This window comes from Nelumbo lutea, chromosome 8 (genome assembly GCF_056320005.1).
Source record: "Nelumbo lutea isolate HS-2025 chromosome 8, American lotus-T2T, whole genome shotgun sequence".
In the NCBI taxonomy this organism is placed as follows: Eukaryota; Viridiplantae; Streptophyta; class Magnoliopsida; order Proteales; family Nelumbonaceae; genus Nelumbo; species Nelumbo lutea.
This window is the reverse complement of record NC_142691.1, coordinates 17,565,106-17,592,180: the sequence shown is the minus strand read 5'-3', so window position 1 is coordinate 17,592,180 and position 27,075 is coordinate 17,565,106. Positions and strand designations below refer to the sequence as shown.

At 38.4% G+C, this 27,075-nt stretch overlaps 1 protein-coding gene across 1 annotated transcript in view; it reads right to left on the bottom strand.

Annotated features, from left to right (window-relative positions):
• Positions 1-27,075, bottom strand: part of LOC148843081 (protein S-acyltransferase 24-like) — a 68,937-nt gene that overhangs the window by 40,171 nt on the left and 1,691 nt on the right. The window contains exons 3-5 of the mRNA XM_088957952.1: positions 25,860-25,972; positions 16,995-17,074; positions 16,697-16,860 (exon numbers count right to left, since the gene is read on the bottom strand). Of these exons, the coding sequence (XP_088814078.1) occupies positions 16,697-16,860; positions 16,995-17,074; positions 25,860-25,972 (357 nt within the window). The remainder of the gene's footprint in view (positions 1-16,696; positions 16,861-16,994; positions 17,075-25,859; positions 25,973-27,075) is intronic.

Genomic DNA, 27,075 nt, shown 5'->3' with positions numbered 1-27,075 from the left:
GTTGAATATTCTGTTGTCTCTCTATTATCAAATCACAAACAACTGCTTCCTTTGTTGCTTTCCAAACTAATCTTCCCCTTTTCTTTAGCTGCCTCAAGAAATTTGGGTTAAAAATGTCCACCACCTCTTGAGGAGGGACTCACCTGTAGCCAAAAAGAGAGCAGGACTCCCAAATACAAGAAACAAAGGAACAAGAGATAAATAAATGGGATAAGGATTCTCCATTATCCCTAAAAGGAAGCACATATGAGGAGAGAGGCAAAGAGACAGCCTTCTTCTCTGCAGAATATCACAAGTATTAACCTTTCCAAGGAAGATTTCCTAGTAGAAGGATTGAATTTTTAGTGGGTAGGCTTACTCCAAATTTCTTTCACTGGGAAGTCACCCTTGGGAACTAGGTAGGGCTAAAAGCTTGAAAAAAGTGGAACATGTGAAGATACCATCAGGAGAGCCAGTCCAGAAAAAGTAGTTTCCAACAAAGCAGCAGGTTAGTCAGTGCAGTGCATTCACCCTAAGGCCTTCTAGAACCAAGTTTCCAGTTAAGACCTGAAGGAGAGGAAGTTCCCAGTCTGGACACTGGTTCATCCTTACACTCTTTCCACCAAGTGATTTTCTGGGAGATCTGGGAGATCTCTTCTTGTCTTGAAGGAAACTCCCAGAAAATCACTTGGTGGAAAGAGTGTAAGGATGGAACACAGTCTTGAAGGGAACTCATTTCAGCTGCTGAAAAAGCTAGAACAGTCCAATGTCTCTCCAACTTCAGAGGATGGTCTTTGGTGGAAAGAGTGTAAGGATGGCAGGTTTTCTGTAAAATCCTTTTACTCGGCGTTGGTAAGAAACAATCAGGTTTCTGCTAGCCTGAAAGGAGTGTGGGGGAACCCAGTACCACCAAGAGTGGAGGCATTTGCATGGATGGTTGCCCTTGACAGCATTCTAACCACAGATCACTTGAAGAAAAGAGTGCTTTCCTTCCAAGTTTCTGCTATTTGTGCAAAATGGATGAGGAGACAGTGTTCCATCTATTTTATTCGTGCAAAGTGGCAAATTTCATCTGGAATTTCTACTCCTTCCTTTTTGGCAAGTCTGTCTTCCAGCCATCATCTCCTGCTGAGATTTTCTCTAGATGGTTGAAAATTAGTGGCAGAAAGAAAGCCAGAATTGAGTGGAGCTGTATTCGTTTTGCAGTTTGGTGGTCACTGTGGGCTGAAAGGAATAGAAGAGTATTCGAAAACAAAGCAAAAAGTTTGGAACTAATAGTTTCTGTCATGAGTTCATTGGTTTCAGACTGGGTGCTGGTTATGCCGGAGTTTGATCAAGTTAGAAGGGAGGAATTGATAGAGAACTTTTGGGGTATTCTAGAAATACAACCATGTAATGAAGAAATTCAGATTGTCTAGCTGTATCTCAACCTGGGATGTCAAGGTGTCTCCTTGACATCCAATGCCTTGTAATCTTTTTCTTTTTAATAAAATTCTTTCTTCTATCCTTCAAAAAACACTCCCAGAAAATCAACTGATCAAATGGGGGAATTCTGCAATGAGAAATATATGGGTGGCTTTCAACCTAGGTCCCTTCACTATTTTGACAAAACCCTATTAGCAAAAACTGGCTGGATTTTACTCCACAAGAAAGAATCTCTTTAGGCTCTGGTGATGAAAGGACTCTAATTTACCAGAAAAGGCTTCTGGAATGCAGAGCTGGATTACCATTGATCTTGGGCTTGGCAGGGAGAGACCTACTTAAACTTGGTTTTTTTTTTTTTTGATCAGTTAAACTTGGTTGTTATTAGAATGTCAATGATGGTCACACCATTTGTGTGTGTGTGTGTGTGTGTGTCTTTGGAGGATCCTAGATCCCAGCATTGCCAGGCTTTCATATCTCATCCCCAAAGCCAATAAACAGAACCTACATTTTTTATCTGATCACCATAGAGCAAAACATGAAAATCAAACCTTTCAAGTCAGTTATTTTTAGGTGGGGAAGTAGAGATCATCAGCAAAATTCCACTTATCTGGACCAATTGTACTGTTAAATCTGCTTTCTACAAGGCAAAGTTTACTGAAACCAGAGGAGCATGCCATCATAATCAGATTAAGGCCCCATTTGGCATCACTCCGGTGGAGTGATTCTTTCGATTCTTGCATTCCAAAGAATGGGAATCACATTTGGGATTACTGGGGGCTCAACACCTGTTTAGGGGTTGACAGTTGTACTTAATCCTGGAAAGTTATGCTTAAGTTGTATTAATGAAGTTACTGTTTCCAATCAAAAAAATCACATTTGGGATGGTCAAATCATCAATTCTAATTTGAGACCAGAATGAAAATCGCCCCAAAATCTGCATTTTTTTTATCAGCGAAGAAGCCCCAATATCCACAATTCTTAGAAGTGAAAAAATTCCACTTCTGAGAACTGAGAGTCGTAGTTTCTCGCAAAAAAAAAAACAAAAAAACAATTCTTGCTACGTCTTACTTATATTTACGAACAGGTGCCATGTACACACGTGAGACCGGGGACATTTCTGTCATTTCAAGCATAAATAAGCTTTACTCGATGAAACCCCTATCCTCCATCGTTTTTTTCTTTCTTCTTCCCCCATGCCCCATCTCCTCCAACAGCCATCTCATTCCAACCACTGCTTCATCGTTCCTTAGTAAGACTTTTTTTTTCTCTTTTTTAATTTCACATTCAAAAATCCATCCCAACGGTCTATCTTCTCTTACATTTTTTGTTATTTTCCATGTTACAATGCATCCTTTCCAACAAATCTTTCTTCCCCAGCCGGTGCTTGGAGAACAGTACAGACAGATCTTTCTTTCTTCCCCAATCAGTGCAGGCAAGTGTGGCTATACACCGACAGATCTTTCTTTCCTCCCTCCAACAGATATGTGTTTGTTTGTTTGTTTTTTGAACTTGCACACAGCTAGAACTGTAGATCACATATGTGCAGTCATTTTTTTTGGGATGTTTTTGTTTGATTTTTTGTGATAAACTGATGGACAAAATGTCTTCAAATCGATATAAAAAAGCCTGTTTCTTATGAGTATTTTTTATTCATTTTTTTGTGATACACCAATGAATAAATGGGTGCTTTTTTGTAATGCAGCCCCTGTTTCATATTTATCTTTTTGTTTGATTTTTGTGATAAACTTTAAACTTTTTCAAAGATATTTTTTGAGTAATAAATCTATGCAGCCCCTATTTCGTAGTAATCAAAAATTTTTGTGATAAATTTTAGATTTATCCTTGTAAGAACCAATCGACACTATCAATTTCCCCTCCCGTCCTCACATATAGTTCTTTTTCTAGCTCTTTTTAGTTTAATTTTATTATGGGTATTATCCATATTTGATCTGAGTCAAATTTGAACATTTGACAGTAAATCTTTGATGCACAGTTGTGATATCTTTGATGCTTTACTGGAATGGTTTCCAGTATTCAGATGAACATCAGGATCCACCAATGGATGGGTCCTACCTAGAAGATTAGGTGAGCCAAAGTAGAATGATCATTAGACAATAACTAGCTTTTTTTATTTTGTATTTAACTAGGTGAGATGTGAGAAAGAGCTTGATTTTAAGTTGAAAAGCATATTACACATAATGCACAACCAGATGGCTAAAACTCAATCTGATTGGGACTTGAGAGACATTCATGGTGGGTCCTAAATTTTGGTACAAATAAAAAATGGTAAAAAGGATTTAACTTGAATCCTTGCATAGTTTATTTCTCATTTAGTCATACATAGACCCTTGAAATCATAATTTGGACTAACAAAGGAGGAATCTATGCTTTCTACTTGAACAAGTAGCACACAGTCCAGCTAGTTCTTCAAGCTGCCTAACCTCCAGCCATGCCTGAACCCATCAGGTGCCATCATGGTTATGACATGATTGTTCTTCTTTCAGATGTCAATGATATTAAGTTCTCTATCCAAATTATACAGATATCATTTTTGTACAATTTTCTAGTGGGGAGGCCCAAAGTCCCATTTCCCAGTCAGGCCATTTGGGGGAATTTGGCTTCTCCATAAGTCATGTTTTTTGTATGGATGGTCGCTCTGGACTCTGGAGAGGTGTCTGTCCTAAAAATGCTGCTGAAAAAAGGTCTTAACTTGTCAGATTGGAGGTGCTGTTTTTGCAATGTTCCAGTAGAATCCTCCGGGCATCTCTTCCTTCACTGCAAGTTTAGTACTGCACAATTTGGTCTCACTTCTTCAAATCCCTGAATCTAAGTCGGTGCATGCCAGCCTCAGTTAGAGCTCTGTTAGAGGAATGGCATATTCAGGGGCTGTCTAAGAAAGGAAAGTTATGCTGGTCTTCCATCCCTTCGGCAGTTTTGTGGGCTGTGTGTTCAGAAAGGAACAATAGGATATTTGAAAAAATAAAATCTTCTACTGAAGCTGAGGTCATTAACTTGGCAATAGAAGTTTTGAGAAGTTGGATTTCTATACATACTGATGTTAGAGACAGTATTTCTGATTATACTTTTTTGAGGACCTTTTATTAATACAATCATACATTACCTTTTTTTTATCAATAACAGAATGCTTTATTAGATTATAAAAATTGTGAAACTTTTTAAGTACAAGAAAGGGGAGGTAAAATATCCTAGCTCCCCCACAACAGAGAACAAGAAAGAAAGCTAAAATATAGCCCAAAACAAAGAGTCCTGAAGCACCCCTTGCTTGGCTAACCCATCAGCCATGGAATTAGCACTTCTCTGCACCCAGCTGTACTTCACCTCAGTATCCCTACTCAGCCATTTAAATTTTTTCTTTTCATTTCTGTAGCTCCACACACCATTGCTGTCTTCCTTCAACCACCTAATTACCACCTCCGAGTCCCCTTCAATGACCAAGCACTGAATGTTTAATTCTCTTGCTCTTTTGATTCCTTCCAGAGCTGCTAAAATCTCAGCCCTAAGAGAGTGACCCTCTCCAATAGGGCCAGAGAACATGGCATTAATAATCCCAGCCTCATTCCTGAAAACTCCCCCATTCCCAGAAGGCCCAGGATTCCTTAAGCTACAACCATCAAAATTCAGTTTTATGAATCATACATTACCTTTTCTCAAAAACAAAAGTTTAATATGAAATATCTATCTTGATTGTTACTTGGTATCAAAGTCTCTTGCTTATGAATGATAATGTCATGTTTCTTACTACTGAAAAAATTCCTGATTTCTTACCGCCTCCGATACAACCCTCTACAACCAGATCTTTTGCCTTTTGCTATCCTTCCATAGTTCCATGACAACCATAACCTCAGCCCTTAGGGAGTCAGTCCCCTATTCCAGTTGGGCCTGAATATAGACCAATGATCTTGCCTTCACTGTCCCTAAACAACTATACCTTCACAATTCCAATCTATATCTTACAAAACCTTATTATATCTTTATAATATGTAACTGTTCTTATTTAAATGTATACTTAGGCTTATCGCTCATCATGTAAATATATGAGACATAGAACAGCACATGAGCAATAATACCTTTCTAAAACTACCTCAAGGAGCTGAACTCATATCTAATACATACTTTTTGAACCTATAGACTGTAGTACCTGAACAACTTTTTTATTGAATTGTGAAAACCGTCTAAGTATGACTATGAGAACCATCTATGTAGGACTGAGTATGATGTGCATGTTTATTTCTATGTATACATTTCATATAAAGTATATAAATATGTGTTTCTAGAAACTAGAAAAGGATACAACCTACAGTGTACCTAAATTTGAATTTGTAATTATGGCAGCTTACAGATGACATCCTATATCAAAAGGATAAGTGTGTGGCTTCCTCTCAAAAAGATAAGCAGGTGGGGACATCTCATAATATGGATAAGCAAAGGGAAAAGCATATGGATATAAGCATATTGCTAGATGGACACCCCGGGATGAGAAAATCTTTATTCAGTTGATAGCTGCACAAGTAAAAGGAAATAGAGTTACAACCACATTTAACAAGACTGGATGAACTGAGATAAAGAAAGAGTTTTACAAACAGACTAGAAATGACTACACGGATGTCCAATATAAGAACAAGTTCAACAAGCTAAGGTCAGTGTGGAGGGATTTCAGTAAGCTGTTGACTCAAACTGGATTTGGATACAATTATATTACAAAAACAGTTACAGCAGATGATGAGGTTTGGGATGTATATATAAAGGTAGGTTGATTTACTGTATTGTGATCTTCATTTAAATATTTATACATATAGTGAAATTTTATCACGAGGCTAAATGTAAATGTGGATTTCAAGACAATGTGAGTGCAAAGACCTTTCGTCATCAGGGGTGTCCATCATGGCCAGAGTTGAATATGATATATGGAGATACTACTGCAGCTGGTGAGGAAGCTTATTCCAACCTACAAAGAGATGACACCAATGATAAAGTGCATGCCATTACTGAAGGTGAATCATCTAATGGGAATTGTGATGATGAGAATGTTCCATTGACTCATCCTGAGGATTTGAATGCAAGCCTACCTAGGAAGGGTGATATTCGCCAAAGGGTTGCCTCATAATTCTAGACAAACAAGTGCATCAAAAAGTAGGAAGCATAGTGATTCGGGCAGTAAACTTTTTATTGATGCACACGAGGCAATCACAGAGCGTTCTAAATCCCAAACAGTTGCTGAGCCAAGCTGTACTTCTACGATGGATGTTGATCCTTATTCAGTTGAGAATGTTGTAGATATCTTAAATGAGATGGAAGGTACTACAAAGAAGAAGTATTGGAAGATAGCAAGCCTATTGCATGAGTGTAGCTGGAGGGAATTGTTTATTAAAACATCTAAGGAAAGGAGGAGTTGGTTGTTAGATGATGATGACAGTGATGAATGAACAAGTCAGATTCACTCTTTATTTGTGATGTTAAAACTAGTAGTTATTTTGAGCAACTTACTTTGGCACTATTGTCAGTTAAAACAAACTCGTCCCTATGGTGTTGAATTGCTTTGGTCACTGTCTGTCCAGTTGTGGTAAAAATTCTTTTAATTCTTGTTTCCATTTGATATTGAATAGACTTGTGACTACTACAGGTCAATATGAATCTAACCCATGCAAATGATGGTAATGGAACTGGTGATGATTGGAATGATCTATGTCAAGATTTTTTGGTAAAGGAGCCAAAACGTTTTGATTCTGACAACAAAGCAAGGTACCTCCATGACGTACTTCAAGGACACAATGAGAGGTTAGAGATGTAAAGGTGCTTTTAGAATGGAAATCCATGTCTTTAGAAATTTATGTATGACTCTTAGGGAAAAGAATTGTTGAAAGATTCAACGCTTGTTAATGTCGATGAACAAAAGGGAATATTCTTGACCATCATGTGTCAAAATATCTCAAATAGGATGACTGCCGAGCTTTGGCAGCATTCAAGTGAGACAATATGTCGACACTTAAAAACAGTTTTTTTTATTTCTTTTTGGCTATACAACGGGGGATATCCCATCCCCCAACCCAGGTGCAGGCAGGATTCGATCCCAAGTCCCTGCTATGACCAGCAGGAGACCTTACCAACCAGGCAACCAGCTGGTTGGCACCTTGCCACTTAAAAATAGTTTTGAAGGCAATTGTAGTTCTAGCACATGATATCATCTCACCACCTTCCTCTTTCGATACTCCCATCAAGATTGCATCAAACCCAAGATACTATTCTCACTTTAAGGTAACGATTAGATGAATCTGCATGTTTGATGTGCTTCAATATATATATACATACACGCTAAAGTAGAATGATGCCACATCATGGCCTGAGCTTTCTCCATTACCCCAACGGAGAACTCTCAATATATATATGCCACATCATGTAACATATAATTTTATGGATTATGAAATTCAATAAATAAGTAATATTGAAATAACTAAATAATGATATTATTGAAATAGATGAATAATATTGTAAATAACTAATCTTAAATATTTTAGATATTAAAAAATTAATAAATAAATCATATTTAAATATTATATAAAATAAAATAAAATAGATTAAATAAAGAAATTATTTAAAAACCTTAAAAATCTTATCAAAAACACAAAAATAATTATAATAGATTTAATAATATTTGATAATAAGAATATAAAATATAAATAATTTAAATTTTTTTAAATATTATTGAAATAATGAAAAATAGATTAAATAATTTAGAGGTATTGAAGCTTTCAAATAACAAAAATAGGTAATAACTATCAAAAAACGTTTTTAATAGATATTAAAAATAGAGTAAATAATAAGTGCAAATATTAATGTACTAATAATAAAAACATTATTTAACTTATATCAATTAATAATTCTAGAAAATAACTTTCAGAAAATTCGTATTTATTAATAATAATTTTAAAATCTTAATCTATATTTATTATATATTCATGGCCTGAGCTTTCTCCCTTACCCCAATCGAGAACTCTCAAACACTCTTCATTTTAGCCTTTCTTTTGCTCCCTCATGAAAACACCTCATCACTCCCTTCTCCCTCTCATAATGAACTATTTAATTTATTTAATTAATTATCAATACTAACTAACATTATTTTACAATATTTCTATAATTATTTATTTAATTAATTAATTAACAGTATTAGAAATACATTAATTAATAGTATTTATTAGTTAATTACGATATTTATTTAATTAAATACCATAATTAATAAAAATATTGTTACTAAAAATACATTTAATACTGTTAAATAATTAAATAAATACCATAGATAATAAAAATACTGTTAATTAATGAATTACTAATTAATTATATCAAAATACCATTAATTAATCAACTAAAAGTGTTTTCATAATTACTGTTTATTAATTAAATATTTACCATAATTTATAACAAAAATATCATTAAAAAATACTGTAATTAATTATGGTATGTATTTATTTATTTACTTATTTATTTTAGGTATTTTGGTAAGCTTGGGGGTATTTTAGTCAATTCAGATTTAAGGAGGCCAAAACAAAATTCTAATCTAATGGTGGGTATTTTGGGTTAAAAAATGAAGGGTGGAGATGGATTTGAGTATATACAGTGGTTTTACATGTACGGACCAATGAAATTGGCCAAAATAGAATCTTTTTATATGTAGGGCAAACAAGGTCATTTTTTACTGAAATTTGACAGTGGGGTTTTTAGGCATTTTGAATCAATTGGTGGGGTCAAATTGGCCTAAATAGGCACAGATTAGACAGATCTAGAGTAATGATTAGGTTAATATATCAACTTTGAAACAGAATCTTGGTGTGATGGAGGGGAAAATGAGGGAATTTTTTTTTTGAAATTTGGTAGTGTGGTGTTTTTGAGCATTATGGGTTGATTGGTAGGGTCAGATTGGCCCAATTATGCCGAGTTTGGGCAGATCCGAAAAGGACTTGATCTAGTCAATGCAAAGCTTTCAAATGGAATCTTGGTGTAATGGAGGGGCAAACAAAGGTATTTTGGGCTGAATTTTTGTGGGTAGGGTTTTTAGGGTGTCTAGGATCCTATGGAAACATTTGATTAATTTTGCAGGGCCAAAATCATGGGAATTTGGGTCAACGAGGGCATCTAAAATGGAATATTTGTTCGATGATGGGGAAAATGGGGGAATTTTAGGTTAAAAATTTATGGGTAGATGTTTATGGTGTGTCGAGGGCGCAATTGTATGGTCTAATTGATTTAAAGGTGTTAGGATCAAGGAGATTTGGGTTGTGGGTGCTTCAAGCTAACAAGAGAATTCGAAAGGGAATCTTGGTTTGATAAAAGGATAAACAGAGAGGAATCTTGGGTTAAAATTTCAGGGTAGATATTTTAGGAGGTCCTAGGTCTGATGATGGTGTTCGAGGATTTTTTAGGTACTTCAGAAGGATCAGAACAGTCTGATTGGGTGTTTGGGGTAAATTGGGGTTTCAATGGCAAATTGAGTAAAAATTAGGTGCTAACAATGGGGTTTTTAGAGGTATTGGTCTCTTGGATCATTTGGTGGGGTTTGATTGGTCCATAAATGGTAAGATCAAGGGCATTTGAGAAATGAACAACTTGGCCAATGAGATAGCCCAAATTAAAATCTTAGTTGATTAAGGGTTAAACGGGGGATATCCATGATGAAATTTTTTGGCATTAATTCAAAAGGCGTGCCTAGGCGCACAAGCAAGGGGATAATTAGGGTAGGTGCCTCGCCAAGGTCCTAGGCGCCGCCCTTTCAAAAGACATACACCTAGTGTGCCTAGGAATGCGCCTGATGCGCCTTGCACCTCAGCCCAGGTGTGCGTGCGCTTTTTGCTTTGTTTACCCTAACGACTAGGCTAGGGGCTCTGCCCCTAGACCCCCATGCCACACCCCTGAAGGCAAGCCCAACAAATCCATGTTAGGGTCTTAAATTCTTAGTTCTCACACAAAATAATGATTTTATAATTTTAATTGCTTTTTAAGAAGATATTTTAGTAAGACGAATGAATGAGCAACATTACCAAATAGAGGTTCCCAGAGCTTCGGTGAGTGAGCGAAAGCAATTAAAATTATAAAATCATTATTTTGTGTGAGAACTAAGAATTTAAGACCCTAACATGGACTTGTTTGGGCTTGCCTCGAGGGGTGTGGCACAAAGGCGGCTCATAAAATCAGGAATGTAATATGTTTTACATCACATTAACTACTTTAAGTAATGCAATTGAGGAAAAAAAGAGATTGTCGGTTTTACATGCTTGAAAGTGTTTTATATATTTGATTTTATTTTTAAATTCACATTTGAATATTCTTTACATGTTATGTTTATGTGTTTTAATTTAATATAATAGGTTTTTTAAAGCATTTATTTTAAAATTTAAGTTTAATATTTTTATTAATATTATGTTTAATATTTTTAATATGTTTGCTTTTTTTTAATTTTTTTGGTTTTTGTATTTTTCTGACATTTTTTTACTTTTGGGCCTTGCTTCAAAAAAAGGTGCACGCCTCACCTTGCACCTCAGGCACAAATTGACCCCTGTGCCTTGCACTTTTAAAACACTGCTTTGCGGTAAGGTGTTTATAAGTATCTAGAGCTCTTTAAAATCCCATTAACTCTAATTTACAATTCAGTTAAAAAATCACGTGCATCGCACGAGTTTCGACTAGTTTCTTTTCTGAACATGCACTAGTATCTCTAACTAGGGAATGTATTGTACTTTTTTAGGACTGCGTTGGTGCACTTGATGGCATCCATATAAGTGCATGTGTTCCCGCAAATAGGCAACTCCCTTATCATGGTAAAAAAATAGCAACCACACAGAATGTTATGTGAATGTAGCTTCAATATGTGCTTTACATTTGTGTATGTTGGATGGAAGGGATCTACAAATGATGCAAGAGTGTTCTACAAGGCTTTACACTGGCTAGGTGTTGACTTCCCATTGACATCGCCTAGCAAGTTGAATGCTATTTGAGAACTTATTACATTACGTTTGGGATTCAAGCATTTAATATGGGTTTGTTTGCAAACATGAAAATATTATCTTGTGGACTCTGGTTAAGCCAGTTTTCCCAGTTTCTTACCACCATTCAGAGGAGAAAGGGAAAATTCAATTAGTTGCATATGCAATGTAATAAAACAATGTTTTGGGGTTTTGAAGGGGCAAGGTTCCCCATTTTGTACCAAATACCCTCATATTCAACTAGGAAACAATGTTGTGTCGTGATTGCTTGTTGTGCTTTGCACAATTTTTAAGGGATGAAATAAGGAGAGAGAATTATTATGATGACTTATCTAATGTGTTTGCTAATGAAAATCATGTAGTAGAGGAGGACGAGGAGGAGGACGACAACGACAACAATGACAATGGGGGGATTAATCGCAATGGTGATGTCAACGTGGCAGATAGACATGTGCAAAATATGACAGAAGTTCGGTGTAATATTGCAAATCAACTAGCGATAGCACATGGATATGAACAAATATAATACCAGCCTGTCTATTTGTTATTTTGATTAATATGTTTGTGATTTTGGGAACTGACATTTGAGTGACATTTGATTTTTTTTTTTTGAAATAGCAAATCAATTAGCAATGTGGCAGATGGACTGTTCACTTTTTTGACATTTGACCTTTTTTTTTACTCGAATTTGTGACATTTCATTGAAATTTGGGTTCATCTGTGTGCATGTATATACATCTTCAAGATATGCAAGGAAAAATTGACAGACCAATCTGTTCCTGTCAAAAGGGAGGATGCAACTATTTATGGACAGGACTGAATAGAATTATGGCCGTTGGTTTTACAAATGCCCGTCTGTGGTGGTAAGCTCATGTTTTGTATTCATGCATTTCTTTCATCATTCTAATTGATCAATTAATGTTATTTGAATTAAATACTTATTTTGTAGGCACATGAAAATGATTTTACATGGGTTGATCAGTACATCCCCAGTGAAGAACCCATCATTCCTCCAAATGAACCATATCCCGACCAATCACAGAGAAGGATCCAATTATTAGCAATCACTACATGTGGTTGCTGTCTCGTAGTAACCTGTTGGGCTATATTCTTACTGGTTTATTTTGATCATTAAATAAGGGTAATGTCTAGGCTTGATATTTTTTTATGGGAAAAAAATGGATTGCAAACCTCGTTCTTAGTGGACAATGAGTTATGATAGGTACTTGTACGTGTAATTCTGAGATGGTTTGAGTTTTTCTATTTACAAATTGATTTAAAAAAGCAGGGTCTACCAAACATGATTCTGTTCTCAGACTAAAGAATCAGTGCTCTAAAATAAATCCCAAAATGCTTTGAGGATGAGAAGATTTGAACCCTAGCACTCATGTCTACAAAGACCATTGTCTCATTTGACCACTGAACCACGTAGGTGAATTGATAATTTTCTTCAATTTAGTATTTGAATGTGTATAAAATTTTTTATCAGTAAAAAACATAGATTTTATTAATTAAGGAAAAAAGTAAGAGTACAACACATGAGCAGCCTCGACTACCCCCCTACAACTGAACCAAGAAACAAAACAAGTGACTTTTCCTTTTAATAATAACAACTGGGCCCAAAAACACTGCTCTCAGTTAACCCCTTGTTTTGCTAATTGATCTGCAAGACTGTTAGTCATCCTTGGGGTCCAAAGGAACAGTAACTGCATATCCTTTGAAAGACTTCTAAACTTTTTTATCTCATTTCTGAAACATCATAGAGTCTCTTCCTTCAATTATCAGCTTTTGAACTCCTAATTCCACAACTTTTTAAGACACCCCGTCCACAGTGGGGGTATCTATAGCTTTGCCATCCGAGAGGGGAGAAGATTTACTCGTACTACGGACACCCTATCCTTGTTCTAAAAACTCAGTACAGGTTCTCCTCTAACTTTAGTCACTGTGTTCACCACACCCTGAGGATCACCTTCCAAACCCAAGCTTTTCCAAGGTTCCAAAGATTTCTCAATTTGAGTCAGTGGCTCATCTCTAAACAATAAATTTGCCCCAAGTTTTGCCGCGGACAGGAAACTCTTCTTCAAACTATTCTCTACACTGTCAATGCTAGATTCCGCATGATAAGCTTCCTCTTTCTCCTTTTTTTCTTTGCAGTTTACCCAATCTGATTCATAATCATCTTCTTCTGCTTCCCTTCGTTCTTATCTAGGATTTCTATGATCTGAAGTTGTGGAATAAGAGACTAACCTCAGTCTCCAGGCAAGTTTCTCCACCACAACTTCCCCTGAGAAGGCCAGTTTCAAATCTGGTTTTGTTTGGGAAGATGATAGCCCTGAGAAATGATCTACCATCTCTCCCCTATTCACATGCTCACTTAAATGATCGTGTGTTCTCTCTACTTCAAATACCCCACCCTGTTTCAAACTATGCCCAGCCTTATTTTCTAAGAATTTGAGCCCAATGGCAGGCCCATATTGACAATGCCTTTAAAACAGGCTTTGGCCACCCAGTTTCAAAATCCACCTGGCCACAGTTTCTAAAGATTTGGGCCCATTCAAGCATGCCTTTAAGACCAACAGTTCTTCTATCAGGCATCCATCTAGTATAACCAGTTCTGGCCCATTCGGTCTAGGCAGGGTGGATTCGAGTTGAGCTGAGCCGAGCCAAATAGTACCAGGCTCGAGCTCAACTCGCCAAAGTACTACAAGGCTCGAGCTCGGCTTGACTCGAACTCAACTTGAGAAAAAAAATGTTTTGTAAAAATAAAAAATTATATATATAAAATATTTTTTATTTGATATTTAAAAAATTAAGAATTATAATATTTTTATTATATATATATATTATTTTCTATAATTTATATATACATATATATACATATACATATACATATATAAACATATATATATATATATATATATATATTCGAGCTCGGCTCACAAGCCGAGATCTATTAGGCTCGACCTCCGCTCATTTATTAATTGAGCCTATAAATTGGGCTAGAGCTCGGCTGAAACCGAGCCGAGCCGAGCCAAGCCGAGCTAGAGCAGCTCGTGAAGAGCTCATCTCATGGCCACCCCTAGGTCTAGCATTAGGCCCAAGAGTGTTTAAGGTTTTTTTTTTTGAGAAAAATGTTAACTTTATTCAAAAGGTACATGAGGCAATGTACACGACAGATAAAACTCTCAAAAAATTACAAAGGCATAGAGCTATCACTAAAGAGAAAATCCCTGTGAACACCAGATTTAGCTACACTATCGGCTTCAGAGTTTAGCTCCCTTGAAATCCAGACCACCTGGCCACTTAAAGAAGCAAGAATGTCTTTCGCTTCAGCTAGGTAGTGAGCTAAGGCCCAAGGCCCACTGTCAGGACTAGAAAGACAGCTAATGGTGTTGGCTGAATCTCCTTTAATGGTAAGACTTCGTAAACCCATGTCTTTTGCAATCCTGATGCCGGTTAGAGCTGCCAAGGCTTCTGCCTTTGTTGATGAGGCAATTCCAATCAGCCCACTAAAAGCCCAACTGATACCATTTCTATTTCGAATTACACCTTAATACCTGCTGTACCTGTGTTTCCAAAAGCACTCCCATCAAAATACAAGGTCGTCTCGCCATCCACATCAGATCTGAAGTTACGGGTAGTGTTGAGCTGTATCTGTTTAGAGTGAAGGAAATTTACAGCGTTTCTTTGGAGGTCATCACATGGCTGCTGAACAGCTGGCCTTGTAATAACTCCACCTGTCAGAGCTTGGGTGTAGGTTCTGCACCGCCCTACATCTTTTGTTTTTTCTTGCACACCCAAGTGTGTCCCCTGTAAGTATCTCTTTTTCATTCCTCTTTCCCAGACCTTCCATTTCCGTGTAAATCTCAGCCAATTTGAAATCAGCTAATCCCTGGCTTCCACATAGGTATTGTTCCTCTATCTTCTCTTCCTCTGTTCTTCTGGAATCCCTCTACAGGTAGCTTCATTGGAGGTCAAGAGCCAAGCTGAATAAAAGCAGTTATCAGCATAGATTTTGACCTTCCTTGGTATTGCTTCAGGTTTATCTCCATTCAGACTTATGGCCGCTGACCAGAGGTCTAAAAGGAAAACACCAGCAAGTCGAGCTTTGCATATAGAAACAATAGACTTGAAGACCACTGTCTTCCACAGGTGGAATGGCAGCCTAGCAATTTGAACCATAACTCCATCCAGCACTTCAAAATCCTTTGAATCTGAAACAAGGGATCATCTCATAACTGTAACAGCTCATTTTCTAACTGAAAGTTTACTGCATTAACATCTAACTCATCCTCCAACAAGTCAATCACAGCTTTGCAATCTCCAAATGGTGTGATTAAAACAGGGCTCTTCAGTATCAAATTTTAATTAAAGCTGCTGCTATCTCTTCTTCACTACTGCCACTAGTTACTTTCCCCAATCTGCCTTCTCGTTTCTTTAGTGAATTTTACCAACTCCCAAACCATTCACCAAAGATTTGCCCCTAAATCCTTCTCCTTAGACGATTCCCCCATCTCTTTATCTGTCTTTTTTAGCTCTTTTCCTCCCTTCATCTGATTCAAAACTCCTACAATATATCTTTGATTTCCAGCCAGCTTGAACCATTCCCCCCTTCAGGCGAACACACCAGTTGTTTCCTCCCCCTTCAAAAACTCAAACACGGCTAAGAAATTACTCTTGTTCCTCCTTGTCTCTGTGAAATACCTTCTCTCTGCCACTTCTTTTGAGCTTTTCCAATCTACCTCTCTGTTGTTTTGAAGTGCACCCTCCACGAAGAGTTTGAACCATTCAATCACTTCACACCCAACCAGTAGTATCACAGCTTTCCTCATCTCTCTGATATTCAGAGTAAGGTTTCCTTTCATTTTAATCCTTTCAAATAGCAGGTCTTCTGCTTCAGCTTTCAAATATCTTCTCCAAGTTGTTTGCTGCACGAACTCCATCTCCTTCTTAGATACTAGTTTATAAGTAAATAGTTTCATGTTGAACCGACTTTTATGAACTGAAAGTAATTCATCAGTACAAAAAAAGAATCAGGAAACATCTCTATAGAGTTCTTTATCCTGTAATGTTTTCCTAATTTTATAAGTAGATCAAGGTGTTTTCCTTTTATAGTTTCTTCCAGTTTGGCATAAGATCAGAAAGCAACTTTGTGTCACCCAGAGAAAATAACTCATGTCAAAGCCCACATGTTATAGTGCTAATACTTAAGTATCTAGGATGAAGAGTAACAAATTGTTGAATAATATCTCAAGTAAAACCATGAACAAACATGGAAATCTCTTCATTTATGGAATACCTACAAGGAAAAAAGAAACTTGTCTGTGATTCTTATCAGAAGCAAGTTGTGCTGGTGTAAATCCAGTGTTATCAGTCACCATCAAGTCCTCCTTCTTCCCTGCTTGCACTAGCACCGTGCATGCCTCTAAGTTCCCTCTAATGGCAGCCCAATGGAGGGGAGTGCAACCTAAAAAAAATAAGGTAAAACAAGGGTAAGGAGCATTGACACTCATACAAAACAATCTAAAAAACATAAGGAGTGGAGTCTAACTTATTTAAAGCTGTTAAGTAATTATTAAGCAAGGAACAGATGAAGCTTACCTTCTTTATCCTGGCGTCCTCTATGTGCATCCAAAAATAGAAGAAGCCGTATACAATCAGCAAAACCTTTATAAGCAGCCCTGCAAAGATAACAATAAAAAACAGTGCATAATTATTTTGCTCACTGAAAATAAGTGAAATTTTCCTAGCATGAGGACCATTGACCATGGAAAAGTAAAAGCTAAAAGAGAGTAACATCTGCAAACACTCAAGAATTTTCCATGCTGCCAAAGAAATTTGTGATCAATGTATAGGCCACATAGACATGTTTATGACTGTCATAAAAGATACAGAAAAGAAAAAAGTTAAAAACTTAAAATCATACCTTAGGAACTTATCATCCATATCTAGCAGCTGACGCAGATTATGGCCTTGTCACAGAAGCAGTACAGTGATACTGCTTCTATGTAACAAAATGTATAGGGTATATTGCTCATACTAGATATGCTCATCAACTAGATATGATTCGAGTGACATGATTTTTTTATTCATAGACTATTTTCAGCAGCGGAGCTATTGAGGAAGTACCATTTCCAATAAAAAAAGGTTGTTGAGGAAGTAACTCATTTGTTTCTAAGATGCTAGTGCCAAGGCATAACCTAAATGCTAATAGCTCGTTAAGGTAAAGAATCAGTAGTTATGATGCAAGTGTCTTTGGAGCCTCAGAGGGTCCATCACCTTGCTGTTATCCAGAGCTACAGCCTGTTCTTTTGACTGCATTTGGAAGCGGTGTAAAATTTGGTTCAATGTAATCTTACACTGGTTCAGTTTTACAACTGTTTGGTTGGGGTGTAAAATAACAATGAATATCAATGTAAATGAGCTTTTTGATAGATTTTTACATCAAGAATTTTTTTTTAGAAAATTTAACCAGATTTCATTAAGAAAAAGAGAGAGAACAAGGAGAGATATACAGAGCAGGGGAAGAACCCCTACTAGTTACAATGGAGGAAGCTTGTCGCTATACAAATGTTCCAAGTACACACCAAATTTAGCTAGGCCATCTGCAGTATGATTCTGTTCCCTAGGAATCCAAACTATGTTAACATTCAAACAATTCAAAGAATCCCAAGCTTCTGTCAGATAATGCTTCAGTCTCCAAGGACCCCCCCTCTTTGTCTCTCAACCATTTAATCGTATTTGTACATCGAGAATCAATGTAAAAACCTCTTTTTGTCTCTCCATCAGTGTAAAGGTAGTTCTCCCAATAATATCTCTCTTCTCCTCCAAAATGCTTTGTCTCAATCCTGTTGTTTCAATCTTCGTCAGCGCCACTGCTTCTCCATCATGAATCTGGTGAGTGCAGTATTTTAGAAGCACAAGGCGCAGGGGTCAATTTGTGCCTAAGGCGCAAGGCGAGGCGCGTGCCTTTTTGAAGCAAGGCGCAAGGCAAGGTGTGTGCCTTTTTGAAGCAAGGCGCAAAAATAAAAAATAAAAACAAGCTAAAAATTAAAAAAAAAAAGTCAGCAAATAAAAAAAATGCCAAATTTTTCAAAAAAAATAAAAATTAAAAAAAAAACATTAAACATAATATTAATAAAAAATATAAACTTAAATTTTAAAATAAATATTTTAAAAAACTATTATCTAAAATTAAAATACATAAGCATAACATGTAAAGCATATTCAAATGAGAATTTAAAAATAAAATCAAACATATAAAACATTTTCAAGCATGTAAAACCGAAAATCTCTTTTTTTTCAATTGCATTACTTCAAGTAGCTACAGTGATGTAAAACATACTAATTCTGCAAGCCGCCTTTGTGCCACGCCCCTCAAGGCAAGCCCAAACAAGTCCCTGTTAGGGTCTTAAATTCTTAATTCTCAAACAAAAAAATAATGATTTTATAATTTTAATTGCTTTTTAAGAAGATATTTTATTAGGATGAATGAATAAACAACATTACTAAATAGGGGGTCCATGAGTGTGAGTCTCTTTCTCTCTCTCTCTCACTCCGAGAACAACCATGACTGCGACAGCCACCATGACCTCAGTCGTCCGATTGTGATCACGATCACGGCTTCAGTCAGTTGGCGGCCACCACGACGTGATGTCCAAGATTCCGAGATGGAATCAGTTGGTCGGTAGTGAAAACCCAGACATGTCTTGGACAAGAGAAAAGCTTCTGCAACCACGTGGTTCGGAGTTGTGACAAAGAAGCTCCAGATTTCAATCCCAAGGCCGGAGTCTCAGTCTATAAGCCTAAATCCTACAAAGCTCTTGTCACATATAGTGAAGATTTCAATCCCAAAGACAAATTTCGTCTAGAAATTGATTTTCCGTGGGTTTTCCTGTAATCAGATTTCATCTAGAAATCCTACAAAGCTCTTGTTCTTTCTCATGTTTTCCCTTTTAAATTATTGCAAATATTTAACACCAATTCATCATTCATCCACTGATTTTCATCATAGAAAAATAGGGGTTCTTGTTCTACGATGAAAACGAAAGCATTTAATCCCAGTTGTGGCTTAGGCTTTTGAAGATCATGCTCAATGTTGGAGTGGAGAAAAGAGGATAGGGATTGAGCAATCAAAAGCTTAAGCAATGCACCTTTTACATCAGTCATCCAAACGAACAAGAGTTTAAAATGAGTATAAAGCTAATTTGCTTTTTACACTAAGAAATCTGACCGTTGTTAAACTCCATTGGTGTAATTTTGTATTTACACCACAAACAAACACAGCCTTTGTCAGGGTTAGAAGCATTAGATGGGAAGTAGAGTTTGCAAAGTGACACAATGTCAACATCTAAAGGTGGCCTGACTATCATAACTATGAAGTTCAACGATCCACACATTCACTTATTGTCTTAAGACATATCAAGCAATTTCACTATTAACTTTTGGGCTGATTTTCTTTCTAAACTTTCTAATTTTCCAGATGAAAGCATAACCCATGCTCAGTATTTTGCTGAAGACCTTGCTCGGTTATCAACGAACATCCTGGAGGATGTAGATTTATTCGTTACTACGTTCTTGTTCTAAAAGCTTTGGTTGGGCCCTAACTCTAGCTTTCTCTTCGAATAAGTGAATGAGAATGCGTAGGACCTCTTGGCTGTTCTCTTTGAAGCTAGAGAGCTGTTGTACTATAAGCTTGCTGGTTTCTAATAAAATTTATCTTACCTTTCAAAAAAAAAAAAGAATGCATAGGACCTCCATCTCTTTTCCTTTTTTCAGTTTTGATCAATCAAGACCTCCATTAACATCAAGAAAATATCAATCAGCACTATTTTGTAGTGCATTTGTTATGGGCCCGGGCGTAGGATCGCGTCATGGGTCGGTCCACGGGGAAAAGCTCTTGTTTTCCCTTGTTCCTCCCCTTCCTAGCCGAACCTATCTTGGCATCCTAGAAGGTGATTTGTCCAAGAGATCACTGAACTCTCCTTTTGCTCTCTTTCTTGACTGGAAATTTGATATCCTTATTCAATAATTTCAGCTACTTAAATAGGAGATTACAAGAGGTAAGAGTCCTCCTTGTAGGAAGACTCCTTGATAACTAAACTTCTTACAGATAAGATAGATAAGATTCCCTACTCAAGAAGGATAAAAATTCCCTAAGATAAATCAGACTCTATACTAATCCTTATTGGAATAGATATGATAAGAGTAAGAAAGCAGATAAGATAAAGATAAGGTAAGATGAACTGTGGCTAGCTAGATAATCTGATGAGGGTCCCACGTTACTGTTGCTGCCAGCGGCGGTACTTCTTCCCCACGAAAGGGCTCATAACATTACTCCCCTCCTGGACTACGAGCTTGTCCTCAAGCTCGAAATCTGGATATGTGTCTTGGAGTTCAATCAAGGGAATCCAGGATGGGTGGAATGATTTAGCCCTCCTGGATCGGGTTCCAATGAAAGGGGTTCATCCTCATCGTCCTCTTGTTCCACCAAAAGGCAAAAAAGTCTCTTGCACTTGTGCCCTACTGAGTAGAGTTCATCACAATCAAAACACTGTCCCCTCACCCTGCGTTCCGCCATCTCAGCCCTGGACAAGTGCTTAATAGGGGGTGCAACAACACTGCTCACCTCACTGGATGCTGATCTGAAATTGTGGCTCGTCTGTGGTTTCCATTCTTGGCTGGCTGCTGAAGATGGAGCCATTCCGAGTGGTTCCGGAGATGCCCATGAGGTTGGAGGCCGCCCCATACCGAAGGTTCCGTAGCTGAGCTGCATCTTTCGTTCGAAGACGCGAGCTAGATTCATGGCTATAACCAGGTTGGGGGGGGTGTTGCATCTCCACATCCACCCTCAAGGGTTCTGCTAACCCTGCGGTGAACATGTCTACCTGCTGGTCCCGTCGTACCGAAGCTTCTCTGGCAAGGAGGGTCTGGAATTGGCGTTGGTATTCAGCCACTGTTCCCATCTGTTTGAGGTTGATCAGTTCACCCAACGGGTTGCTCGTCAATGGGGGCCCAAACCTGAGGAGGCAGTAGGATTTGAATTGGGTCCAACTGAGCCCGGGTTCCTCCTGCTCTAATTTATAAAACCAGAGCTGCACCTCCTCCATCATGTGGAATGCGGCCAAGCTTACCTTGTCGTTGTCTCCTGTCCGTTGGTTGCGGAAGAACTGCTCGCATCTGTACAACCGACCCAAAGGATCTCCGGCGCCGCTGTATGAAGGGAACTCCAGCCTGCTGTACTTGGGAACGCCCGCGGCTACTGGGGGGACGACCTACTGTTCGTCGGACGACTCTGTCAAGTCTGGTCGGCGGCTGTTTGTGGTTACAGCCCCTTTTGGATTCCTCTCCTTGTTAGAGAAATACGATTCCAGCAAGAGTCGCAGCTCCCGGACATCGTCTTTGACCTCACGAACCTCCATGCTGGTTTCCACGAGCCTATGCTCCAGTTCGTGGACCCTGGATGATAGCTGCTCCAGATCTCCCATGACGGTAGGCTCTGATACCAAGATGTTATGGGCCCGGGCGTAGGATCGCATCACGGGTCGGTCCACGGGGAAAAGTTCATGTTTTCCCTTATTCCTCCCCTTCCTAGCCAAACCTATCTTGGCGTCCTAGAGGGTGATTTGTCCAAGAGATCACTGAACTCTCCTTTTGCTCTCTTTCTTGACTGGAAATTTGATATCCTTATTCAATAATTTCAGCTCCTTAAATAGGAGATGACATGAGGTAAGAGTCCTCCTTGTAAGAAGACTCCTTGATAACTAAATTGCTTACAAATAAGATAGATAAGACTCCCTACTCAAGAAGGATAAAAACTCCCTAAGATAAATCAGACTCTATACTAATCCTTATTGGAACAGATAAGATAAGAGTAAGAAAGCAGATAAGATAAAGATAAGGTAAGATGAATTGTGGCTAGCTAGATAATCTGATGAGGGTCCCATGTTACTGCTGTTGCCGGCAGCGGTACTTCTTCCACACGAATGCGTCCATAACAGCATTACAGAGCTAATGCTTCAAGTTCTGGAACCCATGATTGGTAAGTATAATAATCCATGAGCCCCAATAAAGATAGTTCCGAATGCAGTCATATAGTACTCAAATATTCTGAAGACACTGATATAATACAAAAGTAGTGATGTGTCTCTCTATTTGAGAAGGTTGCCATATAGAGAAAGGGAGGGAAAGAGGTTTGAAAAACTGATGAGGGACTTCTTATGGGAACCTGGGGAAGAGAAAAAAGATCACTTGATTAGGTGGGCAGTTGTGAGTAGAAGCAAAAATGAAGGAGGCCTAGGCTTAGGGAATATGGTGAGTAAGAATGAAGCTCTTTTAGGTAAGTGGCTTTGGAGGTGGCCCTTGGAGAGGGAGAGGTAGTGGCATGAAGTAGTGAAGAGTATCCATGACTGTTCTGAATCAGGTTGGGACGCGGAGGTATCCCGAAGGGCTTCGCTCACAACACCTTGGAAGTCTATTTATGGCATTCTCCCAAAGTTCCTCATATTTGTAAGGTATGATGCTTGTTCTGGAAACTCCATTCTTTTTTGGGAAGATATTTGAGTGAGCACTCAACCCCTAAAAGACCGCTTTCCTTCTCTCTATTTCATCTCCCTCTTTATAAAGAAACCAATTTCATGGTTTCTTTCCCCCCCGGTTCGCCCTTTGAATTTAAATTGGAATTTTGGGTTTCAAAGAGGGTTAAGGGATGAAGAACTTCTTTGTGTTTCAGAGCTCTTGTTGCTTCTAGACTCAATGTGCCTGGACCCCCTAACCTGGACAAAAGGGTTTGGTCTCTAACCTCGGTTGGCTCCTTCACTTGTGCTTCTTTCTTTAAAGCCCTCTGCTCCAATCCCTCCTCTTAGGTGTTCCCTGTTAAAGAGGTCTAGTCAAGGCCAATTCCTCCTGAAATAGCAGTGTTTTGTTAGGTAGCCTACTTGGGTAAGATCAATACGGTGGAAAACTTGCAAAAGAAGAAACCTTACTTGTGTTTGTCCCCAAATTGGTGCTTCTTGTGTAAAGTGAAGGGTGAAGACTGTAACCATTTACTGATATCGTGCTCTTTGGCTGCCAATATTTGGAACTGGGTTGTTGCACTATTTGGGTGCAGGTGGAACTTTCCCTCCGAAGTAAAGCTACTGTTCATTCCAGCTGCCTTTGGGAGACTGACAAAAAGAGGGAAGCTAATGTGGAAATGTATTGGAGCCACTACCTTGTGGACTTTATGGGAAGAGAGAAATGCTAGAATATTTCAAGAAAAGGAAAGAAGTCTTAATGAAATTAAGGAATGCATAATGACAAGGACAGTCTCGTGGCTAAAATCTTCACACTTGTTGGCAGATTACTCGTTTGATACTCAAGGAGAAACTGCGCAGCAGTGGCTTCTACAGTCTCCACAAAGAACAAATCACAAGCTGAATGGAAATCCCCACCGGATGGAGTGGTAAAACTGAATTTTGATGGTACCTGCCAAGGTAACCCAGGGCCATCTGGAATATGAGGGATTCTGAGAGACAAAGATAGCAACAAGTTGTCTTTATTTTCAGGACCAGTGGGTGTTGGTGATTCTGTAAGGGCAGAGATACTAGCAGCGGTACAAGGTATACAGATGGTCAGTCAACTTGGAGTGAATAATTTGATAGTAGAAGGGGATTCCAAGGTAGTAGTGGGCTGGTTGACAAGTCCAGAGACAGCTTAATGGGGCTACAGGGATCTGTTAAAGAAAGTTAAATGGCTGACAAGGAATATGTCAGTCAGGTTTCAGTGGGTCAGCAGATCAGCAAATGCAATGGCTGATTCTTTGGCCAAGCAAGGGGTGTCAAGGGGAGATCTGTTTTGGGCCACTTTGTAACTGTGTTTCAGGCTTGTGTTTGTTTAGTGTTTATGACTCAGTCCCAGGGGGAGGTAACACCTCATGCCTCTTCCTAGGCTGAATCTACTACTATTTTTTGAATTAATAAAACTACTCTCATTTATCAAATATATATATCTAGATATTCATGATTTCCAAGTTTACCTCTTCCTTAGCCTCTCCGTTGACCTTGAACTGGGATTTTGGTTTTCGAAGAGGGTTAATTCATAATGAATCTACTTGTGCCTTAGAAATTGAAACTATTTTCATCACTTGAGTCCGTTTGTTTGGATCCCCCCAATTCTAATTTAAGAATATGGACCCCTAACCTGAAAGTCTTTTTTACTTGCTTCTCTTTTTTCAAATCCCTTTGCTCTTCTCCTGCACCCCAAGCTTTCCCAGTTAAAGAAGCCTGGACTAGACCCATTCCCCCAAAGATTGTTGTTTTCTGTTCGGAAGTCTACAATGGTAAGATTAATACCTTCGAAAACTTGCAAAGGAAGAGACCAAACTGATGTTTATCCCCTAATTGGTGTGTCCTTTGTAAAACTCAGAGCGAGGACTGTTACCACTTACTGGTCTATTGTTCCTTTGCTGCAGCTTTATAGAATTGGATTTTCGGGATGTTTAAGTGTAGGTGGAACCTGCCATCTGATATTAGCTTGTTGTTTAGTCCATCTCCCTTTGAGTGGCACACGAAGAGAGAGAAAATTATGTGGAAGTGTACCAGAACAGCAACCTTGTGGACTGTTAGGGAAGAAAGAAACACCAGAATCTTTTCTGAAAAGGAAAGAAGCATATCAGACGTTAAGGACTATGTTTTGACAAGGGCAATTCAGTGGCTAAAAACTTTAAACCTGTTTGATAGCTATTCCTTTGATGACTTTTGGAGGAGTTGGTTAGCAGTGGCTAATACTTCTACTAGAAAGAATAGACTTTTGGTACAATGGGTGCCACCTAGGGAGGAGTTTTTTTAAGCTGAATTTTGATGGGAGTAGCAGAGATAACCCTGGACATTCGGGTCTAGGAGGAGTTCTAAGAAATAAAGCTAGCATCATCATATCTTTATATTCAGGTCCCGTGGGTCTGGGAGATTCCATAAGGGCTGAATTGCTTGCTGCTGTACAAGGAATCCAGCTCGCAAACCAGCTAGGGATACAACATTTGTTTATAGAAGGGGACTCTCAAGTGGTGGTGGGATGATTATTGAATCCGGACTCTGTGATTTGGAGCTATAGAAATATCCTTAAAAAAGTCAAATGGATAACAAGAAATATGACAATTAGAGTCCGATGGGTAGGGAGATCAGCAAACTTGATGGCTGATTCACTTGCTAAACAGGGGGTCTCTTGGGATTCTTTATTTTGGACTGCCTTGTAATCATCCTCATCTGATTTTGTAATGCTCTGATCAATCTTAAAGGAAAGGTTGCATCTCATGCCTCTCCTTGGGTTGCCGGTAACTCTTATTTACTGGATTAATAAAATGCTTACTCATTTATCAAAAAAAAAATATATCTAGATATTCGTCCCATTTGTGCAATGCATATAAACACATATTTGTTCAAAGTGTTCACAAAAAGAACAAAAATGGATAAAGTTCACAGCTTAACCTACCAATGTAGAGGGCTTCTTCCATCATTATCAGGAATATCAGGATCAGCATTCCACTTCGTAACAATATGATGAAGGAAGGCTGTCTGACCATACTGTGCCGCAACATGAGCTGCCTGCAGTTAAGGAAAATTTTAGATGCAACCATTGATCTGTGGCACTTGGCATTAAAAGAAATGCTTAAACAATGGAACCACTAAATAAAACATAAAACCTAAAGCCAATTGAACAAGGATGAAAATGTGAATGTGGGCCAAGGATTGTCTATCAGATGCACTAAGAAAGTTTAAAATTTTCAAGTTATCGCAGTTCAGGCCATCAGTGGGGATGAGCATATCCAAGAAGCTAAAACCAGGGGAAAAATATTCAAAAGTTGAGAATCAAAAAAAAGGACTCTGGTCCCACCATGACGCAGGAATGGCCGACAGGTTCAGCCCTACATATTGGCCATCGGGCCTTTTCCCAAACATTTTAGGCCTTACAGATTATCTTCTGACTAAAATTCACCCTAGCTAGTCCTTTCTCTTCAGGGGCAGGATGAGACTCTGCGTTTGCATGAATATATGTGCATGTATGTGCACGCAATAGAATCCTGGAAACTGAAAACGATGAAGGGGGTTTTTTAATTAAAAAAGCAAAAGAGGCAGGTAGGGCACGTAGTTGGGGCAATGGCTTAAGCAGGATAATCACTTGAAACCAAAAGGTGCAGGGGCTTTCTCCGGTCACTATTTTAATAGGCTAAAGGTTCTTAAGAGAAGAGGCTTTAAATTTGGGGGTTCAAACTTTCTCAAAAAGGCAAAGTCTCTATAAAGGATTGACACAGGGAAGAGAAGACCTGGAGATGCTGCCATTTTGGTTTGGGAGATTCATAAGTATGAAAGCGAAGGAGATACAAAAACAGGTGCTGACTCGGGGGGAAGGTAAGACTGAGGACAATAGTTTATGATGCAATGGTTCTGTGGATTCCTGTACTGGCTCGCAGCGTCATGAGCATCAGATTTTGGCTTTTCCTGTGGCTGTTTCAAAACAACGGGCAGCTGGTGATGAGTCGGCTGAGGTGGGGAATTATGATCGTAACAAAGATTTGTCTGGTTTGATTTCTGGAGCAGTGAGTGAGGAGGTGGGTGACCAGGGTTAAAATCTTGGAAACAACTCCTCTCTACATGCAGGGGTAAGACTGGGAGCTGGGTACATCTGTCCCTCCCCAGACCCCGCATCA